General features: G+C 43.9%; 7 protein-coding genes across 10 annotated transcripts in view; 6 read left to right on the forward strand and 1 right to left on the reverse strand.

The window, feature by feature from the left end:
* Positions 1-19,465, reverse strand: part of LOC108109050 (epidermal growth factor receptor) — a 45,479-nt gene that overhangs the window by 9,638 nt on the left and 16,376 nt on the right. Inside the window, exon 1 of one of the 2 annotated variants that reach the window (XM_017217364.2) lies at positions 3,876-5,069. The exons of the other annotated variant lie outside the window; for it this stretch is intronic. Within the exon in view, the coding sequence (XP_017072853.1) occupies positions 3,876-4,221 (346 nt within the window). The 5' untranslated portion in view covers positions 4,222-5,069. Of the gene's footprint in view, positions 1-3,875; positions 5,070-19,465 lie in introns of those variants that run through there. 2 annotated transcript variants of the gene reach the window in all.
* Positions 10,951-12,418, forward strand: LOC108108853 (serine protease grass-like). Its single transcript, XM_017217070.2, has 4 exons — positions 10,951-11,576; positions 11,641-11,683; positions 11,741-11,916; positions 11,973-12,418. Exons 1-4 carry the CDS (start codon positions 11,351-11,353, stop codon positions 12,416-12,418), a joined length of 891 nt encoding a protein of 296 aa, XP_017072559.1. The 5' UTR covers positions 10,951-11,350.
* On the forward strand, positions 12,591-13,671 carry LOC108109054 (serine protease grass-like). 2 transcript variants are annotated; one of them, XM_017217372.2, is made up of 4 exons: positions 12,591-12,825; positions 12,878-12,920; positions 12,975-13,114; positions 13,177-13,671. In XM_017217372.2, exons 1-4 carry the CDS (start codon positions 12,606-12,608, stop codon positions 13,587-13,589), a joined length of 816 nt encoding a protein of 271 aa, XP_017072861.1. In that variant the 5' UTR covers positions 12,591-12,605; the 3' UTR covers positions 13,590-13,671. The 2 variants fall into 2 exon arrangements, with proteins under 2 accessions (XP_017072861.1, XP_041675862.1); XM_041819928.1 differs by lacking the exon at positions 12,878-12,920 and having other exon boundaries at positions 12,968-13,114.
* Positions 13,767-14,902, forward strand: LOC121530573 (serine protease grass). Its single transcript, XM_041819927.1, has 4 exons — positions 13,767-13,985; positions 14,045-14,087; positions 14,145-14,323; positions 14,379-14,902. The coding sequence occupies exons 1-4, from the start codon at positions 13,781-13,783 to the stop codon at positions 14,798-14,800; spliced, it is 849 nt and encodes a 282-aa protein (XP_041675861.1). The 5' UTR covers positions 13,767-13,780; the 3' UTR covers positions 14,801-14,902.
* LOC108109052 (chymotrypsin-like protease CTRL-1) lies at positions 15,035-16,135 on the forward strand. Its single transcript, XM_017217370.1, has 4 exons — positions 15,035-15,283; positions 15,354-15,402; positions 15,456-15,631; positions 15,689-16,135. The coding sequence occupies exons 1-4, from the start codon at positions 15,052-15,054 to the stop codon at positions 16,093-16,095; spliced, it is 864 nt and encodes a 287-aa protein (XP_017072859.1). The 5' UTR covers positions 15,035-15,051; the 3' UTR covers positions 16,096-16,135.
* LOC108109051 (serine protease grass) lies at positions 16,310-17,695 on the forward strand. 2 transcript variants are annotated; one of them, XM_017217368.1, is made up of 5 exons: positions 16,310-16,546; positions 16,601-16,646; positions 16,705-16,883; positions 16,935-17,316; positions 17,517-17,695. In XM_017217368.1, exons 1-5 carry the CDS (start codon positions 16,345-16,347, stop codon positions 17,590-17,592), a joined length of 885 nt encoding a protein of 294 aa, XP_017072857.1. In that variant the 5' UTR covers positions 16,310-16,344; the 3' UTR covers positions 17,593-17,695. The 2 variants fall into 2 exon arrangements, with proteins under 2 accessions (XP_017072857.1, XP_017072858.1); XM_017217369.1 differs by having other exon boundaries at positions 16,935-17,593.
* LOC108109055 (serine protease grass-like) lies at positions 17,756-19,009 on the forward strand. Its single transcript, XM_017217373.2, has 4 exons — positions 17,756-18,062; positions 18,129-18,171; positions 18,224-18,375; positions 18,432-19,009. Exons 1-4 carry the CDS (start codon positions 17,837-17,839, stop codon positions 18,818-18,820), a joined length of 810 nt encoding a protein of 269 aa, XP_017072862.2. The 5' UTR covers positions 17,756-17,836; the 3' UTR covers positions 18,821-19,009.

The raw sequence follows: 19,465 nt of genomic DNA on the forward strand, positions 1-19,465 counted from the left end.
ATATATTTATATATATAATACTTTAACAAATTTATAATCAAACCCCCGACCCAAAAATAACTATAAATTGCAGGGAAAATATTATAAAGTAACTACAAGTCCTGCTAAAAAAAAAGGTACAACACTCGACTTTCTTTCAGTGCCTGAACAAAGGCAAATCAGGCAACGGCCACAAAACCAAGATGCAGCAACAAGAGGCACAAAAAGGCAGCCTCTTGGCTGGAGATGATGGTGATGGTGATGCCTTGTGGCGGCTCATCTGGCTGGTTTTCCTTAGCAGCGACGACGAGGAAGGTGACTGTGACGATGACGGTGACCCTCCCCTGATCCTCGATCCCCGATCCCCGATCCTCAGCGGCATGATCAGCATCTTCTGCTTTCGGGTTTTCGTGTTCGAAGCGCGTTCATTTTGTTTCGAACAACAATTGGGCGCAGGTCGTGAGGCACGACAGCGTAAAGCAGAAAGCAACAGCAACAGCAACAGCAACGCCAAAGCAAAAACAAAACAGCAAGCGCAACAGCAATGCCTGGATTAGATAAGCTTATTGTTTTCGCTGTTGCCAGTACTCTTTGTTCTGGACCCCCAATCATCCAATCCCCTTAGCTCCCCAGACACCCCCCTTAATCATCGAAAAACCCCAACTGGGCTGAGCTGCAGCATTTGGCTTTGGCTTTGGCTTTTGCTTTAGCTTTAGCTTCGGACTTGGCTTAATGAGCACGCCCTGGCGCCATTTTTGGTCTGCTGCCTGGCTTTGAATTTTCGCATTCGCAACTATTTTTAGGCATAGAACGGCTCAAGAGCGAGACGGAAAAGAAAATCGGGGAGAGGTCTCAGAAGCGATTTTGCAAACAGCCACAGCCACAGCCGCAGAAACAGCAGCAATTCGTGGGCAGAGGACCGACAACCTCGGTTTTAACTCTGGTTTTCGAAATCGAACGCCCACACGCAAAAAAAGAGGCAAAGAAAAGGTAGAGGCGGAGGCAGAGCGGCAAAGCCAACTGCAGTCAAAAGTTCACAAAACTCAGCACAGCAAGAAAAGTTGCCTATTTATATAAGATGACTTTCCTTACTATGTAAAAAGTATCTGGAAAGTATTTCATAGAGGACTTATTCATAAGTTCTATAAGTTACGATCTAATGCCTAGCAACTCAATAATTCTAAGAAGAGGTATTTTTAAGATTGAATCATTTATCATTGCCTTACTTTCCCATTGTAAAGATCATAAATAAAATATAAAAAAATATTCAAAACAAAATAATAAGCATTCTTTTTCTGGGCTGCCTCGGAAAAGTATCTTTGGGTCCAGGAAAACCAAACAAACATGCGCTGAGAGAGCGCAGGGAACAATCAACAAGTGAGCGACAGACTGCGCAATCGCAGCAGCCCGAGATGCTCTTTGGTTTTGTTTTTGTTGCTTTGTGTATGTTTTCCAGCCTCTCTGCTCTCTCCTGCTGCTTTCTGTATCTGTGTGGGTTTTAGAAAACCAGTATTTCGACTCGTACTCAAAATTACTGGAAGCAGTTGAACGGCTAAAAGTAAATGCAACGCTAATGCATCGGGCCTTAAAGTTCAACATCGGCTGACTGGCAAGCTCTGACCATTTCGCAGTTCAATTTGGCCATTATTTGTTTGAAATGATGGCTTAATCATGAATATTGTACAAAAATGCAAAAGCTCACACACACACTGGAAAGTCAGCGCGTGCCTGTCGCCGTAATTAGCTGGAAAATGCTGCTTGGGGTTTTCAGGGGGGAATGGTTTGAGATGCTGGTTGGACTCGGACTTGGACTCACGAAGTCATCGCAACAAAGCGCACTATGGAATGCGGTTTTTCAAGCACCAGCACGCACACTACTTCTGATCTGTGTGTGTGTGTATCTATGTGGGGGGAGGTGGGTGGTTGTAGATGCAGCCAGAGATTTGAACACCAAAGTTTAGAAGGAAGGGATACTAGAGGAGCTATACGTTCTTAAATTCTCTTTTCTTAATAAAGAAATTATAAAAAATAAATGGATTAATAATAAAATTAAAGTAGAATTGCATAAGGAAGATGAATTTCTTAATAAGAAATCTACAGAAACTGTCACTGAATGAATCTGAAGTTGTACTATAACTTTGCCCGATTGAGCGCTTGAAAGATGGTTTATTGCAAACAACAACTGCCAGTTGCCGGAGTTCCCCAACACCCTCGATCATTTTTATTTAACGGCTTCAATTCGCCTGCACGTGCAGGCTTTTCTCTAGCATTTATTTGCATATGAGCCGCAGCTGTGCTTATTTATGGTCGTAAAGAAAAGGCGAAACAGTAACAGCGAGCAAACAACTCGAGCGATTTCTGCGAAAAAGGGCATTGCGACAACAATCGAATTGCGAAAAAAAGGGGTAGTAATCATGGCAGAAACACGGATCTTTATCGGCTTTATAGCCCGCTTATCTAGCCCTACATATATCCGAATATCCGGCTATGTCGTCACTATCATCCTCCATTAGCATAGGCCACATAGCCAAAGTTTTCCTATCAATATTTGCACAGTTGCCGGCGCACAATGCGTACATTGAGTTATTAATTTGCAGCTACAAGATCACTGAATACTGCCTATCGACGGGGCTGCCTTTATTCGCCTCCCTTTCTTAATTTTGTATTTTTCTGTTTGCCCGCCAAATACAAACATTTGCCCCAAAGTATTGTGCAAACAGACACAGCCCGATACGCAGTGCTGTTCATTAAATTGGTGGCCAAATGGTTATTCAAACAGCTAACCAGCCAGTCAGCCAACAAGCTAGCCGAAAGTTCCAGTATGCGAATACAAATTTATATTAATTTCCCAATGGCCAACAAGCAACCAGCAAGCCCAGTAAGAAAACCTCGAGAACTGCAGAGTCAACAAGTTGAGTCGCCATTTTAGCTGGAAATTGTGTCGCTAGTCGCTAGTTGCCAGTTACCAGTTGCCAGTTGTGGAAAATTGCAATTGCTGCTGATGCCAGTGAAAAGGGCACGCAGACGGCGGGAAAAGTCGAGGGGCTTTAACACTAACTAACTACGCTTTACCTTGTACATTTGACATTTCGAAATGCATAAGCAACGGCCTCTTTGGCTAATCAGTGTGTTCTGGTATTCTGGAACTGTGGCATGTATGTTTGCCGTGATATCTGATGGCGAGGTGTGGGGGAAACCGAAACAGGGGCGATAGTGCACACAAGAGTCTTTGACTAAGCCAGCGCCAAGTCAAGAGGTGAGAGCAGGGCAGGTGAGACCAGCGCAAAGGGCAGGTATAGAGTAGGGGAAGAGAGTGTTACGCACTAGGGGATACCCTGGCGTATACTTGATATTTGATTAATAGGTGCTTTGGAAGATAAAATCATCAAATTTTCAAAGGCATTAGATGGAAGTTAGATTTAAAAGCAAGAGATTAAGATATTTCCTTATCTGATATCCATATCTAGGCTTGGAAATACTTAAGAAAAACCCTTTTTTCCCTCAACCCTCCAACAAAATTAGGCTGTTGCACAATTTTCGCATACCCCTTGTTAAGTACTATTCCCAGGGTAGCGATAAAACCAAATAATACGAAATGCAGCCGAAAACGAAGCTATATAAAGTGCAGCATGAGGGGCAAACAAAACCAAAACAAGAGTCCACTGGCGATAAGATAACCAACAGCATATCGCTGGAACAGAATTGAAAACCCAAAAAGAAAGGCGGTGGAAACTCCAGAGCTCAACTGATATGGTGGGCATATTCGGGTTGAGTTGGCCTTTTGATATATGGGCAGGCAGGCAGTTGGGCCGGCAGGCAGGGAGATGATCTACATAAACACATTGTGATAGATGGGCGACTTGAAGAAGACGGATAGATCCTGGCGTTGGACTTACTTTTTCCCTTGACGAATTCGTTCTTTGACTTCTCCTCGATACTGGTGGGAATGGTAGCGCCATTGGGACCCAGTCCCAAAGCGAAATTGGCCCCGCTCCTCTGGCGGTCCCTCGTCGAAGAGCTGCGGTAGAGATATCTATCCCGATCTCGATCTATATCCTGATGGCGCTGGCGATTGTTCTGGCGGGCATAGCGATCGCGGGCCGCCGAGGCGGGCCAGATGCAGATGCAGTGGGCCAGGAGGAGCAGCAGCAGGGGCAGGCAGAGGCCGTTGCGCCGTCGCAGCAGCATTGTTGGGCGGTGGGTGGTTGGCGTTTTAGCTGGTGGGCGGTACAGTGGGATCATTCAAGCCCTGTTCCAAGCTATAACCCCTGACGTCATAGGGCTTATTTTTTGCAATATTTTTTTCTTGAACTTGCGGTTTACTTTCGGCTTCTTTATGCTCACTCAGCTTTGCGTGCCGAAGAAACAGCTTTTTTATAATTTTTTTTTTCGACTCTTTCACTGCGTTTGCCGCTGCTGTTGTTGTTGTTTTGTATTTAAGCTGTTGTCGTTGCAATTTCCCACTGTATTGGTGTTTACATTTCACTGTGTGTGTGTGTGTGTGTTTTCGAGTGGGTCTTTCAACGCGCGAACGTGTGTGTGTATGAGTGTGAGTGTGTAGGAACCAGTTTCACGTTACGAGCCACAAGAGTCGTCCGAAGGCTTTTATATATAATTTTTGTTATTTTTCAGATGTGTTTTTCAGCTTCTTTATTTTTTGTCCACCGATAACTTTTGAGGTTAGGAAGGCTTGCGCAGGCGCAGCTTTAATTGCCCTAAGCAATTGTTGTTTTGGGCCCACAGCCGTTGAGTTGCACATTCAAACCGCACTTGGCCATCTTCCGAACCGAGCGAGTGGCTCTCGACTGCGTACCACCACCACAGGAGCAACTCCGTCTGCCAATTAGCAGGGAAATCACAAAACTACGTTTAGTATAGGCCACAAGCACTTGGTTTACACCCGGTCTGGTTTTGGAATTTTTGCGGATTGCGATTTCTCGGTATTTCGATTAGCACGATCTTCGAATTAGCAATCGCCGCGATCGAGAGCAAAGATATACTATAAAGCAGAGGAGGATTCGAACTCCGACTGTCCGCAACTGAGCGATTCGCGTCTGCGCAGCAACAAGTTGTATTCGAGACTGAAACCAAAATCGGAGTTAAAGCCGTAGCTCTCCCTCTCTTGTGGTACCTCACTCTCGCTCTCTCTCTCGCCCTCTCTCTTTCGGCGAAGAGAGTGCACACAGGTAAAAATAAAGGTGAGCGGCGAAATCTCAAGCGCAGATCAGGTCAAAATAAAAGCAAAGCCAGGCAAGACAACAACAATACAGCACAGCTGCACACCGCTCTCGAGCTCTCTCCCGCTCGCTCGCTCGCTGAATACAGCCCTCCCACTTGCTCTAACAGCGGCCATCTACATCCACAGGTAATCGTAAACGTAGCAGCGTTTTAAAAAGTCAGCGTTATTCGAAACGATACGGCGAGATACATTCGGCAATCTCCCCCGAACCCGAACCAACGAATGCTCTACATAAGATGGGAAAATCTTTAGAACTCTTAGAACATAATGCAAAAAGTAAATGTTATATCATTCGAAATGGAGGGAAATACCAACTGGGGATTCGAAAGTTGGAAAATATTACGATATATCATAATATTACTCCCTCCTAACTTACAGAGTACTACCCAGAATGGCGATGATAAAGAACAGATTCAGATTTTAGATATTTATGAAACATATTTCATTCTATTATATCCCTTTAATACTAAAAGTAGTATATTAGGTACGACGGCGTTCTGTTAAATAATCATTAATAAATTTCATTCAAATAGGAATCTTTGTTTTACTATCTAGACTATGATGCAGATAAGGACTATCAATTTAAAAAACAATTCATTTTGAAGGTATTTAAGTTCTTGATGGCATCCTCAGGTTAAAGAACGTTTAAAAGGCACTACTGACAGGCCATAACTTGCAGATCCATAAGGTAAAATAGAAATACATATTATATCATAATGATTAGCATTCTGCACTTCAAGATTCTTAGTTAAAGTAACTTGTTTTGAGCAACATGAATCTGAAAGTGACATAACCACTTATAGAAACAATCTTCTGATTTCCCCCGCCCTTTGAAGTACCCAATAGCAAAGTCAGGGGCGAAAAACGTAATGCTGGGATAATCCGGCAGCATCTTAACTCCGACAGCTGGGCAGGGCATTTAAGATTCGCATCGATTGCAGGTCGCTCACAGGTAAAGATCTTGTGTATATCCCAATTTCTTGGCACCATTGTTGTTGTTGGAGGTTCTGCTGTTTAGTGTCGCTTCGTGTTGTTGTTGCAGCCAAAATAGCGGCGAATTCGAAAACGTTCAGGTAAAACGATCGTCGCTCTCTCACCTGGCTGTGTGTCTGTATGTGTTGGCAAGTGAGTGTGGGCAATGCTGCCATATAAGACCTCGGCGAATGTGTAGATGTATCTGTGCCCGCATCTGCAAAAGTATCTGTGATCAGAGCCTGCGTGGGCCATGGATTGTCTTTTGGCAAAAAGATCGCTGTTCGAGCGTTGTCAACATTGTTAGGGCAGATCCGAGATCTCGGCTGCCTCTTCTTCTTCTTCACCTGTTCCCAACCCACAAGAAATCGGGGTTTTTACGCCTGCGCCATGTGCTCTGCGGGATCGGGACTGGGATTGGGTTTTGGGCCAAAAGGACACTGTTTAGGCAGGTAAATCCGAACCGTTTTGACCTTTTCGCTTTGGCATGACACAAACACAAAAGGTGCACTTGGAAAAGCGCAACCAACTCGCCGAGCCGCATTCGAATCTCGAGTCCCACGCTGCGACTCTCGAGAGGCGTTGCATTGTCTCGCTCGGCGCTTTGTTTCAGAGCATGAAAATACATTTAAATTGAAAAGCGTTTCGGTGGGGGAAAGCGCCGTGCTCTTCGATCTGCAGCCATAATCAAACATATTAATAGCCGTCTGGTCTCGGCGATAGCAGACCTCAATCAAAGGGCCACAGCCCAACCCGTACAGAATCATCTGTCAAAATCGAAGAGCATGCAACTGACAGCCGAACATCGAGTTGAGAACGATCTCAGAACTCCGAAACCACTTCAGGGCACTCCACCAGTCTGCCACTCTGCAACTCTGCCACTCCACCACTCGGATTCTGATGATCCACAGGTAAACGCCGCTCGAAAGGTGTAAGATGCCGAGATACCGAGATACCAAGCCGCCCCGACCCACACTCATAAACATTTGATGAAGCGTACAAAATGCCAAGCGAAGAGAAATGTTTTTTAACTCCCCCACTCCAGTGCAGCACTCCATCTGCCTATGATCTCTCCTCTGGTTTTCCCAATTTCAAAAGAAAGCCTCGAGAACCAGACCCTTGAAGTGATTCCTTGGCCGCTCTACAGGTTGTCGGAATCATTGGAATCATCGTGATCATAACCATCGATGTCTGGCAGTCGAAGTCGGAGTCGAGGCGTTACTTTCAAGTGCCACGCAGATTAAGAGTAACAAAAGGCCGGCTCAGGAGGCGCTCAAGTGTCTCGGGATGAGAGGGATGCTCCAGCCCATAGGGCGCATCGAATCCGTTGCATTATGAAGTGTTGCACATTGGCAACATGGTGTTCAGCAATGGAAAAACAAGAAACATGCCTACATAATAGAGGCTTAAGATTGGCAAATAACATTGAAATACTTTATATGTTCATGCCTTAGGATCATTATCTTAGCCTAGCCAAAACTAAGCAGTTACGTTCTTCAGCAAAATGATACTTTATAGATTTTTTGGTTTTATATGTAAAGCTTAGCCATATATTCTGGAATACCAAAAATTAACACCTTAGTCTTAATGGAATGATTTAATACGATGAGATCAGAGCAAGCTCAAAAGCAAATAGTTGTTTAAAATCAAAATTAAAACTGTTTTATACCCAACTATTGACCCCAGTTTGGTAATTAGGTGTTCTAAAAATAAACCAAATCGGCAGCTAAAAATAGAAGAGACTGTGATTAGCCTCGGCAATCAAAGAAGCATTAGCGAACTTGAAAGAAATTCCTATTAGCTGTGAAATTTGCATAGAAAAAGACATAATTATCTCATTTTTCTGCCTTCATTTTTAGCCTAATTTTGGCCAACTTTAAGCGCGTGCCAGCCCTAACACCTGAAGGCGGGTAATTGGATTACCTGGCCCTTTGGCACAGTACTCTGCCTTGGCAATCCCTCAATACAGACGATAGATCGATCAGATTCCGGCTGCGGTTGTGCTTCATCAGCATTCAACTTGTCACATGGCTGTGAAAAGCTGCTTAGAATTAAAGCTAATTGCCGAGGCCCCGAACATGATGCGGCACATTTGAGCTCTTAGCTCTTTAGGGCCAGCAGTCCTCCAATTCCTCCTATTCAGCCCGACTAATTGGCCGACAGATCGCCTTTAGCTTCAGCTTTAACTTTAACCCCCAGCCAAAAGGCAAGGCAGAGGCATGCAAATACGCAGAAACTTTGACTTCATCTCATCGTTTCTTTAGCATAAAGATTTTTTATTTTTGTTTTTCTGGTTTTTTACTGATTTTTTTTATTGATTGTCGCCGTCGTCTGCTGTGTTGGTGCACGACTCACGTTTCACAAAAAACACAAAAAAACACAAAAAACACACAGAAACAAGCAGCAGGGGTAACACCAACAACAACAAAAAAAACAACAAAATAAGAAGAAATACAAAATAAAGAGTGCCTCAACGTCTCTCGGGCTGATTTCGAGTTTTTTGAGCTTAGCGCTGGGTTCCTCGTATTTTTGTTTCGCCGCTCGCCACTCGTCGTTTGCCGTTCGCCGTTCGCTTTTCATTCCTTTTAATGTCTTTGTAAACATAATTGCAACAACTCCAATAACAGATTGTTTGCGCGACTTTAATCGCTTTGTCGTGAAGTGTGAAATATGAGCGTCCACGTCGCTGGGGAGCTTTCGGCGGATCTCCGTCTACGTCCCTGGCTCAGAGTCTTGGAGGGTCCAAGTACGGGCCCATCTCTCCCACCCGATTTATAAATATCCACGAAAATATTTTTGTTAAGAGTCTGTCCCCATAGCCCATAATATTTGCAATGTGTGGCTTGTGCCGCTAAATGTAAATTATGGCCAGCCAGCAACTTTGTTGGGCGGCCATTTTGGGGAGCGGACAGCAACAAGTTCAATTAGCGCATCGGTTCGATTTGCTAAATTTAATCCGGGCATAAAGCACGAACTGAACGCCACGCCACTCCGGCCAGATAAGCAAAAGCACCTCCCGGAGCTAGAGAGAATCCCAATCTGGTGGCGATAAGAGCGCGGAGAGAACCCGAGAATCCGAGAAACGGACGTTTTAGCCACGCACACGTGTGCTGCACTGAGAGAAATCATCTTTTGATAACTTTTGGGATCTTAAGCCATCTTATTAATCAATATTAACAAAAAAATGATGCACATACTATTTAACCTTGTTGACAAAACACTTTTCTAGCGATAAGAAATGGGAGGAAGATAAGAGTCTGGGGAAAACCAAGGCAGGACCAATGACCCAAATTAATCTCTCTGTGCACCGATTGGGTGTTGGGTTTGCCTTTTGGACCTTGGAGTGCAGGGCGCCCGTCGACAACAGCATGTTGCAACAACACTCGACAGCGGCAACCTGTGGAGCCTGCGTGCCATTAGCCATGGAGCATGAAACAAAAGCCGAGCCAGCAAGATGGAGCACTCGGGAGGAATGGCTCGAAGTGGAGTGAAGTGGAATGGAGTGGAGTGGAGGCCTGCCACAATGCATTTGCGATAAATGGCAGGCTTGCAGGCCTGGAAGGCCCTTAAAAGCCAACGACAACAACGGCAGAGCGACGACCACGAAGTGAAGTGAAAGATTTGCGCAGTGAGATAGCTCATTTTGGATCTGAGCCGGGTCTGGGCCAGTTCTTCGTTTGTTACCTTGGCTAATCGGCGGCTATGTAAGATGGTTGTTGTACGTGCGGCGACAGAGTCTCCAGCCTTGGTCCAAAGTCAAGACCACGAACGTGCTGCTGCTGTTCCTTTTGCTGTTCGATGTTGCTGATGTTGACACCAACAACAATAGCAACAACAGCCAGAACAGCAGCAACATCAGTCCTCCTCAGTCGACCACAGCCGCCTTCCGAAATGTAAGGATTCATGCAGCTCCAAGGGCCGCCCCACTGGCAGCAAACTGGCAAGGTCAATAAATCCAGAAATCTAGAAATCCAGATTAGTGATGGGGCAGGGTATTATTTTTTCTACTTATATAGCTAAACTTGAGGTTGAAAGGGGTATAAAGAGGTTTTAAGAATACGACTTAGTGGAAATATCATGGAATCTAAGCATATATATTTCTTATTATTTCTTATTTCATATGAAAACAAGGAAAACATTATCTATATAGAACTCTTAAAGAGTTACCAAAGGTATTGAGTGCCCTCCTATGATTAAGACTGTGACTAAACGATTGGCTGGCACTTAAAACATCTCAGATCAAAGCCATAAAGACGCCATTTATAAAAGCAACGCTAGATTCTGTCTGCTTGTCACAGATTGAATCCAAACAAAACACTCATAATTAGATGAAAATTAATTTGGCATCGTCTTTCTGCTTAGCTGTTCGAAGTTCGAAGTTCGAGCATTCCAATTCGAATATTCAAATTCCAATGCTATTCATTTTTTGCGGCTCATTTGCTTATTTCAAATGAAAATGATTATTCCAGCAGTTGTTGTTGTTGTTGCTGTTGTTGGTGGTAGTGTTATACCTCCTTTTGGTTTGTGTGTTTTTCTGAGTGTGTGCAGCCAGAGTTTCGAACTTAAACCGGTTTAGCACACAACGGCAGCAGCAGCCAACGTTGGCCGTTACCAAAGCTCCGACTTGGCCAGCGAGTCGAGTCGAAAGAGAGTCAGAGAGATCGGAGAACGAGATGAGATGCTGGCAGCCAAGCCCAAACCCACACACCTCTCTTGTTGTGGGCATGTGTATGGATTTCCGAAGAAACGATTGCTCAGCATCCAACACACAGCCATGGGGAAATAGGGGGAATTCTTGGATATAGTGGGATTCCAGTTCCCCTTTTTCACTCGCTCGCCAGCTAAAGTTCTCTCAACTCCCTAAGCATATAGCGAGTAGAAAGTCCTTTTTAATATGAACTTCAACTGAGTAATGGGCTTTTCCAAAAGCATTTGATTCAGAGCTGTTTTGTATTTAAATTTAAATTCCTGGAATCAATAACAAGTTCAGACGAAAACACTCCAAAATGCCATACTTATTTCCAACAAAAATCATATAAAAGTGATAAGAATCATGGAAAGTCCGGGCAATGTCAAAAAAATTCTTAATGTTTGTCGTTATCTTCGATTTCGCAAAAACACATTAGCCCCGCATGGCAATCTTTTAGTTCCTACTTTGACATGAAGATCAACGCAGCTGTTATTGCCCTGCTTTCTTGTGCTTTAATGGTAGATGGGGAACCCACTCCTATATCATTACTGGAAGCCGATTGCGGAGTTTCGATTTCGGGTTCTAGTTCTCAGAATAGCAAGATAGTCAATGGCTGGCCGGCAGATATGTTTGGTAATCCATGGATGGCATTGATAAGCAGCAGTGTCACCTGTGGAGGTTCCCTCATTACAAATCGTAAGCATCTATTTCGATAGGGAAGATCTTAAAAGGGAAGATCTTAAAACAATATCATTCACAGGCTTTGTGCTTAGTGCTGCCCATTGTCGAACTAACAGTCATACGTGAGTATCCTTGAGTTAATGTCACTATATTTCTTATATCCCCTTATCTGATTACAGGGTTGTATACCTCGGGGAGTTCGACAGATCAACCACCACTGATTGCTCCAATGCAGGCTGCATGCCCAATGCCATTGGCATCCCCGTCGATGCCCAGATAGCTCACCCCAGTTACATCCATCTCTCCCAGAATGACATAGCTCTATTTCGACTGGCCACTCCGGTGCAATATACAGGTGAATGAACAGCAAGGCCTGCCTGGATCTATTAACTCGAACTTAACCCTAACTAGCCTACATACAGCCCATCTGTCTGCTGACCAACTACAACCCCTTGAACAGCATCAGACACTTGACCGCCACGGGATGGGGCAAAACAGAATTCGGACTCCCAAGCAGCATTCTAAGGACAGCCACCTTAACCCAAGTGGATCGATCCTACTGCTCTGGCATCTACGGAAACAGAGTGGACATGTCCCATATTTGTGCCGGAGACTACAATTCCCACACATGCATGGGCGATTCTGGAGGTCCCATATCCGCTGTAATAACAATCAACGGGAGGATTCGTGTGGCTCAGTTTGGTATCGTCAGCTATGGAGATAGTGAGTGCCGGGAATTGGGGGTCTACACGAATGTCATGCACCACATGAACTGGATTGCTAGTGTCGTACGACATGGAGGACCTCAGGTCACACAGAGACCAAACTATTATTATATACAATGGTATTACATTTAATATCTTTAAGCTTATAAAAACGTATTTAAATATCACCCTGTTTACTGCCAAAGAAGGAAACCAGTTTATTTCTCTTACTTCAAATCAAAACAACAAAAGAGTGCTGCTGTTTTATCCGCCTGAAATCAGCTGAAATAACCCAGAAGTATAACCCATTCAGCGATCAGTACGCTCGCACTGCTGGAGTATGGAGTTCACGTGGAACGCTCTACTCACTACACTGGCCTGTTCAGGAATTGTAGGGAGTCTGGGTACTAGTAACTATCTGGAGCAGCCTTGTGGCATTGTTCCGGTTCACAAATTCAAAATAGTTGGAGGCCATACTGCCCCAAGGGCCTCAACGCCATGGATGGCCAGTTTGATAGGAGAAAATGGTTTTATATGCGGGGCCACACTAATCACAAATCGTAAGTTTGAAAAGGGTATTAAAGATTGGATTAGCTTATAAGTTAATTGCAGGCTTTGTTCTGACGGCTGCTCATTGCTTGGGCAACGGAGAACTGTGAGTATATTTGCAAAGTCAATTCATTATACATATCACGTCTCGAGGATCTAGGAGAGTGCGTTTGGGCGAAAACGATCTTTCGAAAGGTGGCCAGGAGTTCAAAGTCGATGCAAGGATTAAGCACCATAATTATTCAGGAGATAGGCACGATATAGCCCTTTTAAGACTAAGTGCTAGAGCTCAGTATACAGGTAATGCAACGAACTACTTGGAAATTCTGGCATTTATTTAACAATAATACCTTAATACCTAGAACGCATCAGTCCGATCTGTTTGCTCTTGGATCCTCTTTTCAGTCATCTCGAAGACCATATAATAAAGTTTAGGACCTACGGCTGGGGTGAGAACCAGTTTGGAAGACTCAACACAATCCTGCATAAGACTAGCCTTTACAACACAGACCGAGTGAACTGTTCCAGGGAGTTCCAAAATCGGAGTATCGATCGGGATCACATTTGCGCGAAGGCTGCTAATTCAAGCACTTGCAACGGCGACTCCGGAGGTCCTCTGACAGCTATCGTAACTTATGATCATGTGGCAACGGAGTTTCAGTTTGGAATCGTCAGCTTTGGGAAACAGGATTGCGGGGGAGTCACTGTATTTACAAATGTCATGTCCCATTTGGAGTGGATCGTGGAGAACGTTCGCAAGGCAGAGAAAATCTAAGCTAAAAACTGGGAATTGCCCTTAATTCTAGATTTCTTTTTGTTTTGAATGAATAAATGTTTCGCAATTGGTTTCCTGTGTATGTATTACGCTGTTTATTATTGTTATATATTCCCATATATATATCACAAGAAATATAAGCTGATAAGCGCGGAATTCTATTGACCCTGCTCGGCACCACTGAGTTTAAAATGAAATGTCTTGTAGCTTGGACGTTTTTAGTGATCCACGGATCGCTGGCAATACATTTGCTAGATCCCAACTGTGTGAAAAGCCAGACTGGGATCAGTTATCACATAATTCATGGCCAAAATGCTGATACAAAGGCCAATCAATGGATGGTGCAGATACTTCTAAATGGCGATCACCATTGTGGCGGCTCGCTAGTCACCTCTCGTGAGTACTTCACATTATTTATATTATAAAATTCATTTCATGCCTTTTCGGTTTTTCAGGATTTGTTTTGACTGCCGCTCATTGCCAGAGCGGATTACAACTGTAAGAACTTAGCAAATGTAGAATTTTTCCAATTTAATATCAATCTTCTCTATCAAGGAAAGCGCGTTTGATAGGACGTGGCGGAACCACCTTAGACTACGATTGCTCAGGGGATAGTTGCAAGCCCATGAGTGCAGAAATCGATGTGGATGATATGTATATACACCCCGATTATTTGAGCTACCACCAAAACGACATCGCTATGTTTCGACTGGCACAATCTGTGAATTATACTGGTAAATCTAAAGACTTCATGAACTACTCAGCTCGAAGCTAACCACTTGTATTTAGATCTAGTGAGACCGATTTGTGTGGTGCAGTTTTCCTATTGGGAACCTGATCACTACGAGCTTCTTAACGAAATCACCACGTTCAATGTGACTGGCTGGGGCAAGACGGAAAGGGGATACAACAGTCCGAAGCTGCTATCAACTAGCTTATATAATCTCGATCGTACATTTTGCCTTAATATCTACTGGAGGAAAATCGGACAATCACACATCTGTGCTGGCCATGCAATATCCGCCACTTGCACCGGAGATTCTGGAGGTCCGTTGAGCGCAGAGCGGACCTTTTTGGGATTTTCTCGTACCTTTTTGTTCGGTTTGACTAGTTATGGCATTCCAAGTTGTGATCAGCCTTCCGTTTTCACAAATGTGTTGTACTACTCAAGGTGGATTGGACATATTGTTGACAAATACACTCCCAATTAAAATTTGTAAAAGCTAGCCCTTCTGGGGAGACTTTTAATGTTTTTCCCCGCTGACGGGGAGTATCTGGAAATGTTTCAATAAAGTGCAATCTTGTCCCTAGAACGCAAATTAAGTTATATTATACTTCCCAGAAATCATATGTACAGCCAATAACTTGGAACCCGGACCTCCGTGCGATAAGCTCGACTTTGGGATGCATTAATAAAGGCGTTTGCCATTGCAATTCCCTAGTCAGTCGTGCTTTCCTATTCATGAACATAATGGGAGCTGGAGTCTTAGAGCTCTTACTTTTAGTGGTCCTCGGATGCCTGGAGGTGCAGAGCTTTCCGCGCCTACTGGACCCACAGTGTATGACGGCCAGAGGCGAAACAGGTCGCTATCGAATCATTAACGGCAAAGCTGCAGATCTTTTTTCGAATCCCTGGATGGTGATAATCATCGAGCGCGGGATGATGCGGTGCGGAGGATCACTGATCACACCACGTAAGCAGTTTGAGTAGTTTTTACTTTCCTCAAATTCTTGAAGATAGTAACTTGTGAAACTTTCTTCAAGGTTTTGTTCTGACTGCTGCGCATTGTAGAAGCGAAACGAAACGGAAATTGTGAGTGCTTTTTTGAGATATTTGCTTAGCCAACATCGAACTTCTGAATTTAGGACAGTGCGCCTGGGCGAGTATGACGTGAATCAGGCCTTCGATTGCTCCAGACTAGGTTGCATTCCACGACCGAAGGAAATCAATGTGACTAATGCCTTTGTGTATAGGAACTTCGTTAATTTCCATAGAAATGATATAGCTCTCTTCAAATTGGAAACGGCAGTACAGTACGGAGGTAAGCCGAAGATACTTTTTGATTACCACTACTCACTTTAGACATTTTCCAATCCAGATTACATCAGACCGATCTGCCTGTTTGTCGGAGATGCACCTCGGACCGCGGAGCTGCTCAAGAATATAAGGCACTTCAACAGCACTGGCTGGGGTCGCACGCAGCAGCGTACCAATAGTCCCATCCTTCAGCAGATAACCCTGACGCACTACGACCTCAGCTACTGCTCCAGTTTCTTCGGCAGGTTGATGGATAACTCTAAAATTTGTGTGGGCAGCGCCACAAGTTCAACGTGCAATGGCGATTCGGGAGGTCCGCTAACTGCGAGGCTTCAGTTTGGCAAGGATAAGCTGGTCGTCCTCTTCGGGGTGGTTAGTTACGGAGCCGCACACTGCCACGGGCCCACTATCTACACGAGCGTTGTTCCCTATGCCGATTGGATCGAGTCGGTCGTTAGAAACCACTAATATATAAACTTTCAACCTAATAAATATGAGTCATGAAGTATCGCTGATTTTCAACATTAAGCTGATAACAGAGCTTTTAGAATTTAAAATGGCAGAGACTTAAATACAGATGTAAGTCGCCAATCTTGGAGCCTCGTCTTATATGTTGCTATATATATATATATACGAGTATATTGCCGATAAGGTTCTCTCTCGCGCACTGCAACCTTTTCTGAGATATTTCAGTTTGCCCGCTTCGTCCCATTCGCAATGTTCTGGATTTTGCTGACATGGTGGATTGTTTTAAAGGACCACCAAGCAAATGCCTTATTTCTGGAGCCCAACTGCGGCTTTATGTCTCAGGAGGCACTTCAGAACGAAGGCCACTTCGCACACATATCCGAGAGTCCTTGGATGGCTTACTTGCATGACTCCGGCAGGTTTCTGTGCGGTGGAACCCTAATAAACCATAGTAGGTAACCTCAAGCCGCCTACTCATCTCCTATTTACCCTTATATTCCCAAAGGATTCATCCTGACAGCCGCCCATTGCATAAGCAACAACGATAGCCTGTAAGCATGAGAAAAGAAAAGTTGAACTGCCTTAAGCTGAAATTACCCCTACTTGTAGAACCGTGAGATTAGGAGAGTTCGATAGCCATTCTGCCCAAGACTGCATCGGCTCCGATTGCATACCGCCCTCTGAGGAGTTCCAGATAGACTTGGCCTTTCGGCACAGAGATTACTCGAGGTCCGATCACTACCACGACATTGGGTTACTTCGCCTGGCCAGGTCGGTGGAGTACAAAGGTAAGGCTAATGCCGAATGTAACTTGCAAATCAAGATATTCATTTGAACAGCTCACATCAGGCCGATTTGCCTGATCACAAACACTGCCCTCCACCCGCGCATTGAGCAGCTCCAGAGACTGGTGGCCACTGGGTGGGGCAGCGGCTCCATCGGATCTCCGAACCGCAAGCTCAAGTCCATTCGAGTGACTAGGATAAATCGGAGGGAGTGCCAGGTAAGGTATTTGGTGGAGTGCCGCAGGGATCAGATCTGTGTAGGCCACGAATCCGGGAAGACGTGCAGCGGCGACTCTGGAGGACCCATGGGGCATGCCTTGAGGTTTCAGGGTCGAGTGTTCTTCGTTCAGGTGGGAATCGTGAGCTATGGCAACCCGGAATGCCGTAGCCCCAGTGTTTTCACGGATGTAATGGGCCATATGGATTGGATCAAAAGGTTCGTTGAGCAATACTAAACTGTAACAAGAAAAAACCCGACTATAAGATACCCTTTACTGTATTAAACAATTTTGAATGTTTTTGGAACATTTTTCTGAGAAACTTATAGAAAAGTTGTTAAGGTTTAACGTTTATATAAAACGCTTATATAAAAATATTGAAATAAAATAAAGGAATTAAAAACGGACTACATTTCAGAAGGTCCCATCTTATATTGATTCTCTCTCCCGCTGCCAAAATATACATAAACATAATCTTATATACAAATATATAACTGCTGATAAGGCTCATTATTGTTTTGTTATATACAAGAATTAATCTAATAATCTTTATGGAATATAAAAACAAAAAACCCAACGATAAAGTAGGGAAAAGGTCAAACAGCACAATCCAAAAGGAACTAAAGAAAAAGATTTAATTTCGGAAATGTGTAGATTGCCAGAGAAAGATTATCTTTAGTCGCAGCACCAATAAACAGCCTGCCCTTATTGCTTCGACTCCTCATTGCTTTGAGCATCATGGACGGGACTAGTCGAATTTTGATAGCACTGGTGGCATTCCTTTTGATTGCGATTCAAGATGGATCGGGAAGACTGCTGGACGACAGCTGTGGGATAACATCCCCGAACCCAGTAACCCCGAAAATAGATGGTGGTAAAGATACCGACATCTTTTCTAATCCTTGGATGGTTCGTGTAATGGAAAATTGCAAAGTAATCTGTGGCGGCTCTCTTATCACATCTCGTAAGTATTTAAATTTTACTACCAATTCACTTCTAGTTTAGTTTTAACGTCCGCTTTCACTTGCAGGATTTGTACTCACGGCAGGGCATTGCGTATCCACCTCTCATATGTAAGTTCAGAATGCATTATTTTGCCAGATTTTTCTCAGCTTTCCTTTGCAGGCAAGTGCGCTTGGGCGAATTTGACATCAAATTTCCACCGAAAGAACGGGCCTTTACTCTTGATGTGGATAAGAAGATTATCCACAGGAAGTTTAGTTTAGACTCGCATGATATAGGGCTGCTTCGATTGAATCAGACTGTCATGTTCTCAGGTAATTGAGATCAATAAGGAAACCCAACTCAGTCTAGCTAACCAGTTTCCCTTTAGACTATATGAGGCCGATCTGCGTTCTTATCAATGAGCGAATTGGGCCCTATTCAATATTCAACGTCACCGGCTGGGGTGCAAACAGTAGAGGCGAAACCCCGGCTACTCTACAGATTGCCACCCTTTCCCAAATGGATCGTTACAAATGCATCCGAAAATTCAAGTTGGAGGATACCATGGACTGGATATGTGCGGGCAGTGAAACGAGTGATGCCTGTGAAGGCGACTCTGGAGGGCCGCTAAGCGCATTGCGCATGTATCAAGGACGACGAAGGTTTTTTCAGTTCGGTGTGATCAGTAAAGGCTTAAGAAGTTGCAATGGCTTGGGATTTTACGCTAATGTGGCATACTTCGGCAACTGGATCGCGGATGTTATCCAGAATTTTTAAGATTTCGATTAACATAATTCTAGACCATATGTACGACACCGTTTTGTCCTGCAAATGGCATTTGCATTTGGATGGTTAAAAGAAGAAGAAACGCTATAGTCAAATTATTCATTATTTTAATTAATAAAACTAAAAGTGTTTTTGAGTAACGATTAACGTTGATAAAGAAATAAAGGTCACCCGAAAAAGTCTCTTATCTCTGAAATTTTGGGAAAACCCAGCAAAATGAGGTCAGTCTAGGGAATATACATGGAAATGATAACATTTGCCATTATGTTTTTTGAGATGGTCTCTTTTTGGCACTTGGGAATGATCGACGAACCGGAGCCAAAGGTCTCCTACCCTTGGATTGTTTTGGTGAGCAGAGAAGAAAATTGTTGCCGGCTCGCTTATCAACTCTCGTATGCATTTGAACTTTGATATTACGAGACACTTTATCCCGGTAAAGAATGCTCATCGGGTTTTTCCATACCGAAGGACTTTGAGATGGATGTGGTATGAAAAATGACCACAGAAACTTAGGAGTTTATACAAATGTTACGCACTTTACAAGCTGGATCTTAACTGATATTTAACTTTTTGGAAGTCAATATATTTACATTAGAAATGGATTCCTTCTCCCATTACCAAAATATACATAAACAT

This window comes from Drosophila eugracilis, unplaced genomic scaffold (assembly GCF_018153835.1).
Source record: "Drosophila eugracilis isolate 14026-0451.02 unplaced genomic scaffold, ASM1815383v1 contig_1765, whole genome shotgun sequence".
NCBI classification, from domain to species: domain Eukaryota; kingdom Metazoa; phylum Arthropoda; class Insecta; order Diptera; family Drosophilidae; genus Drosophila; species Drosophila eugracilis.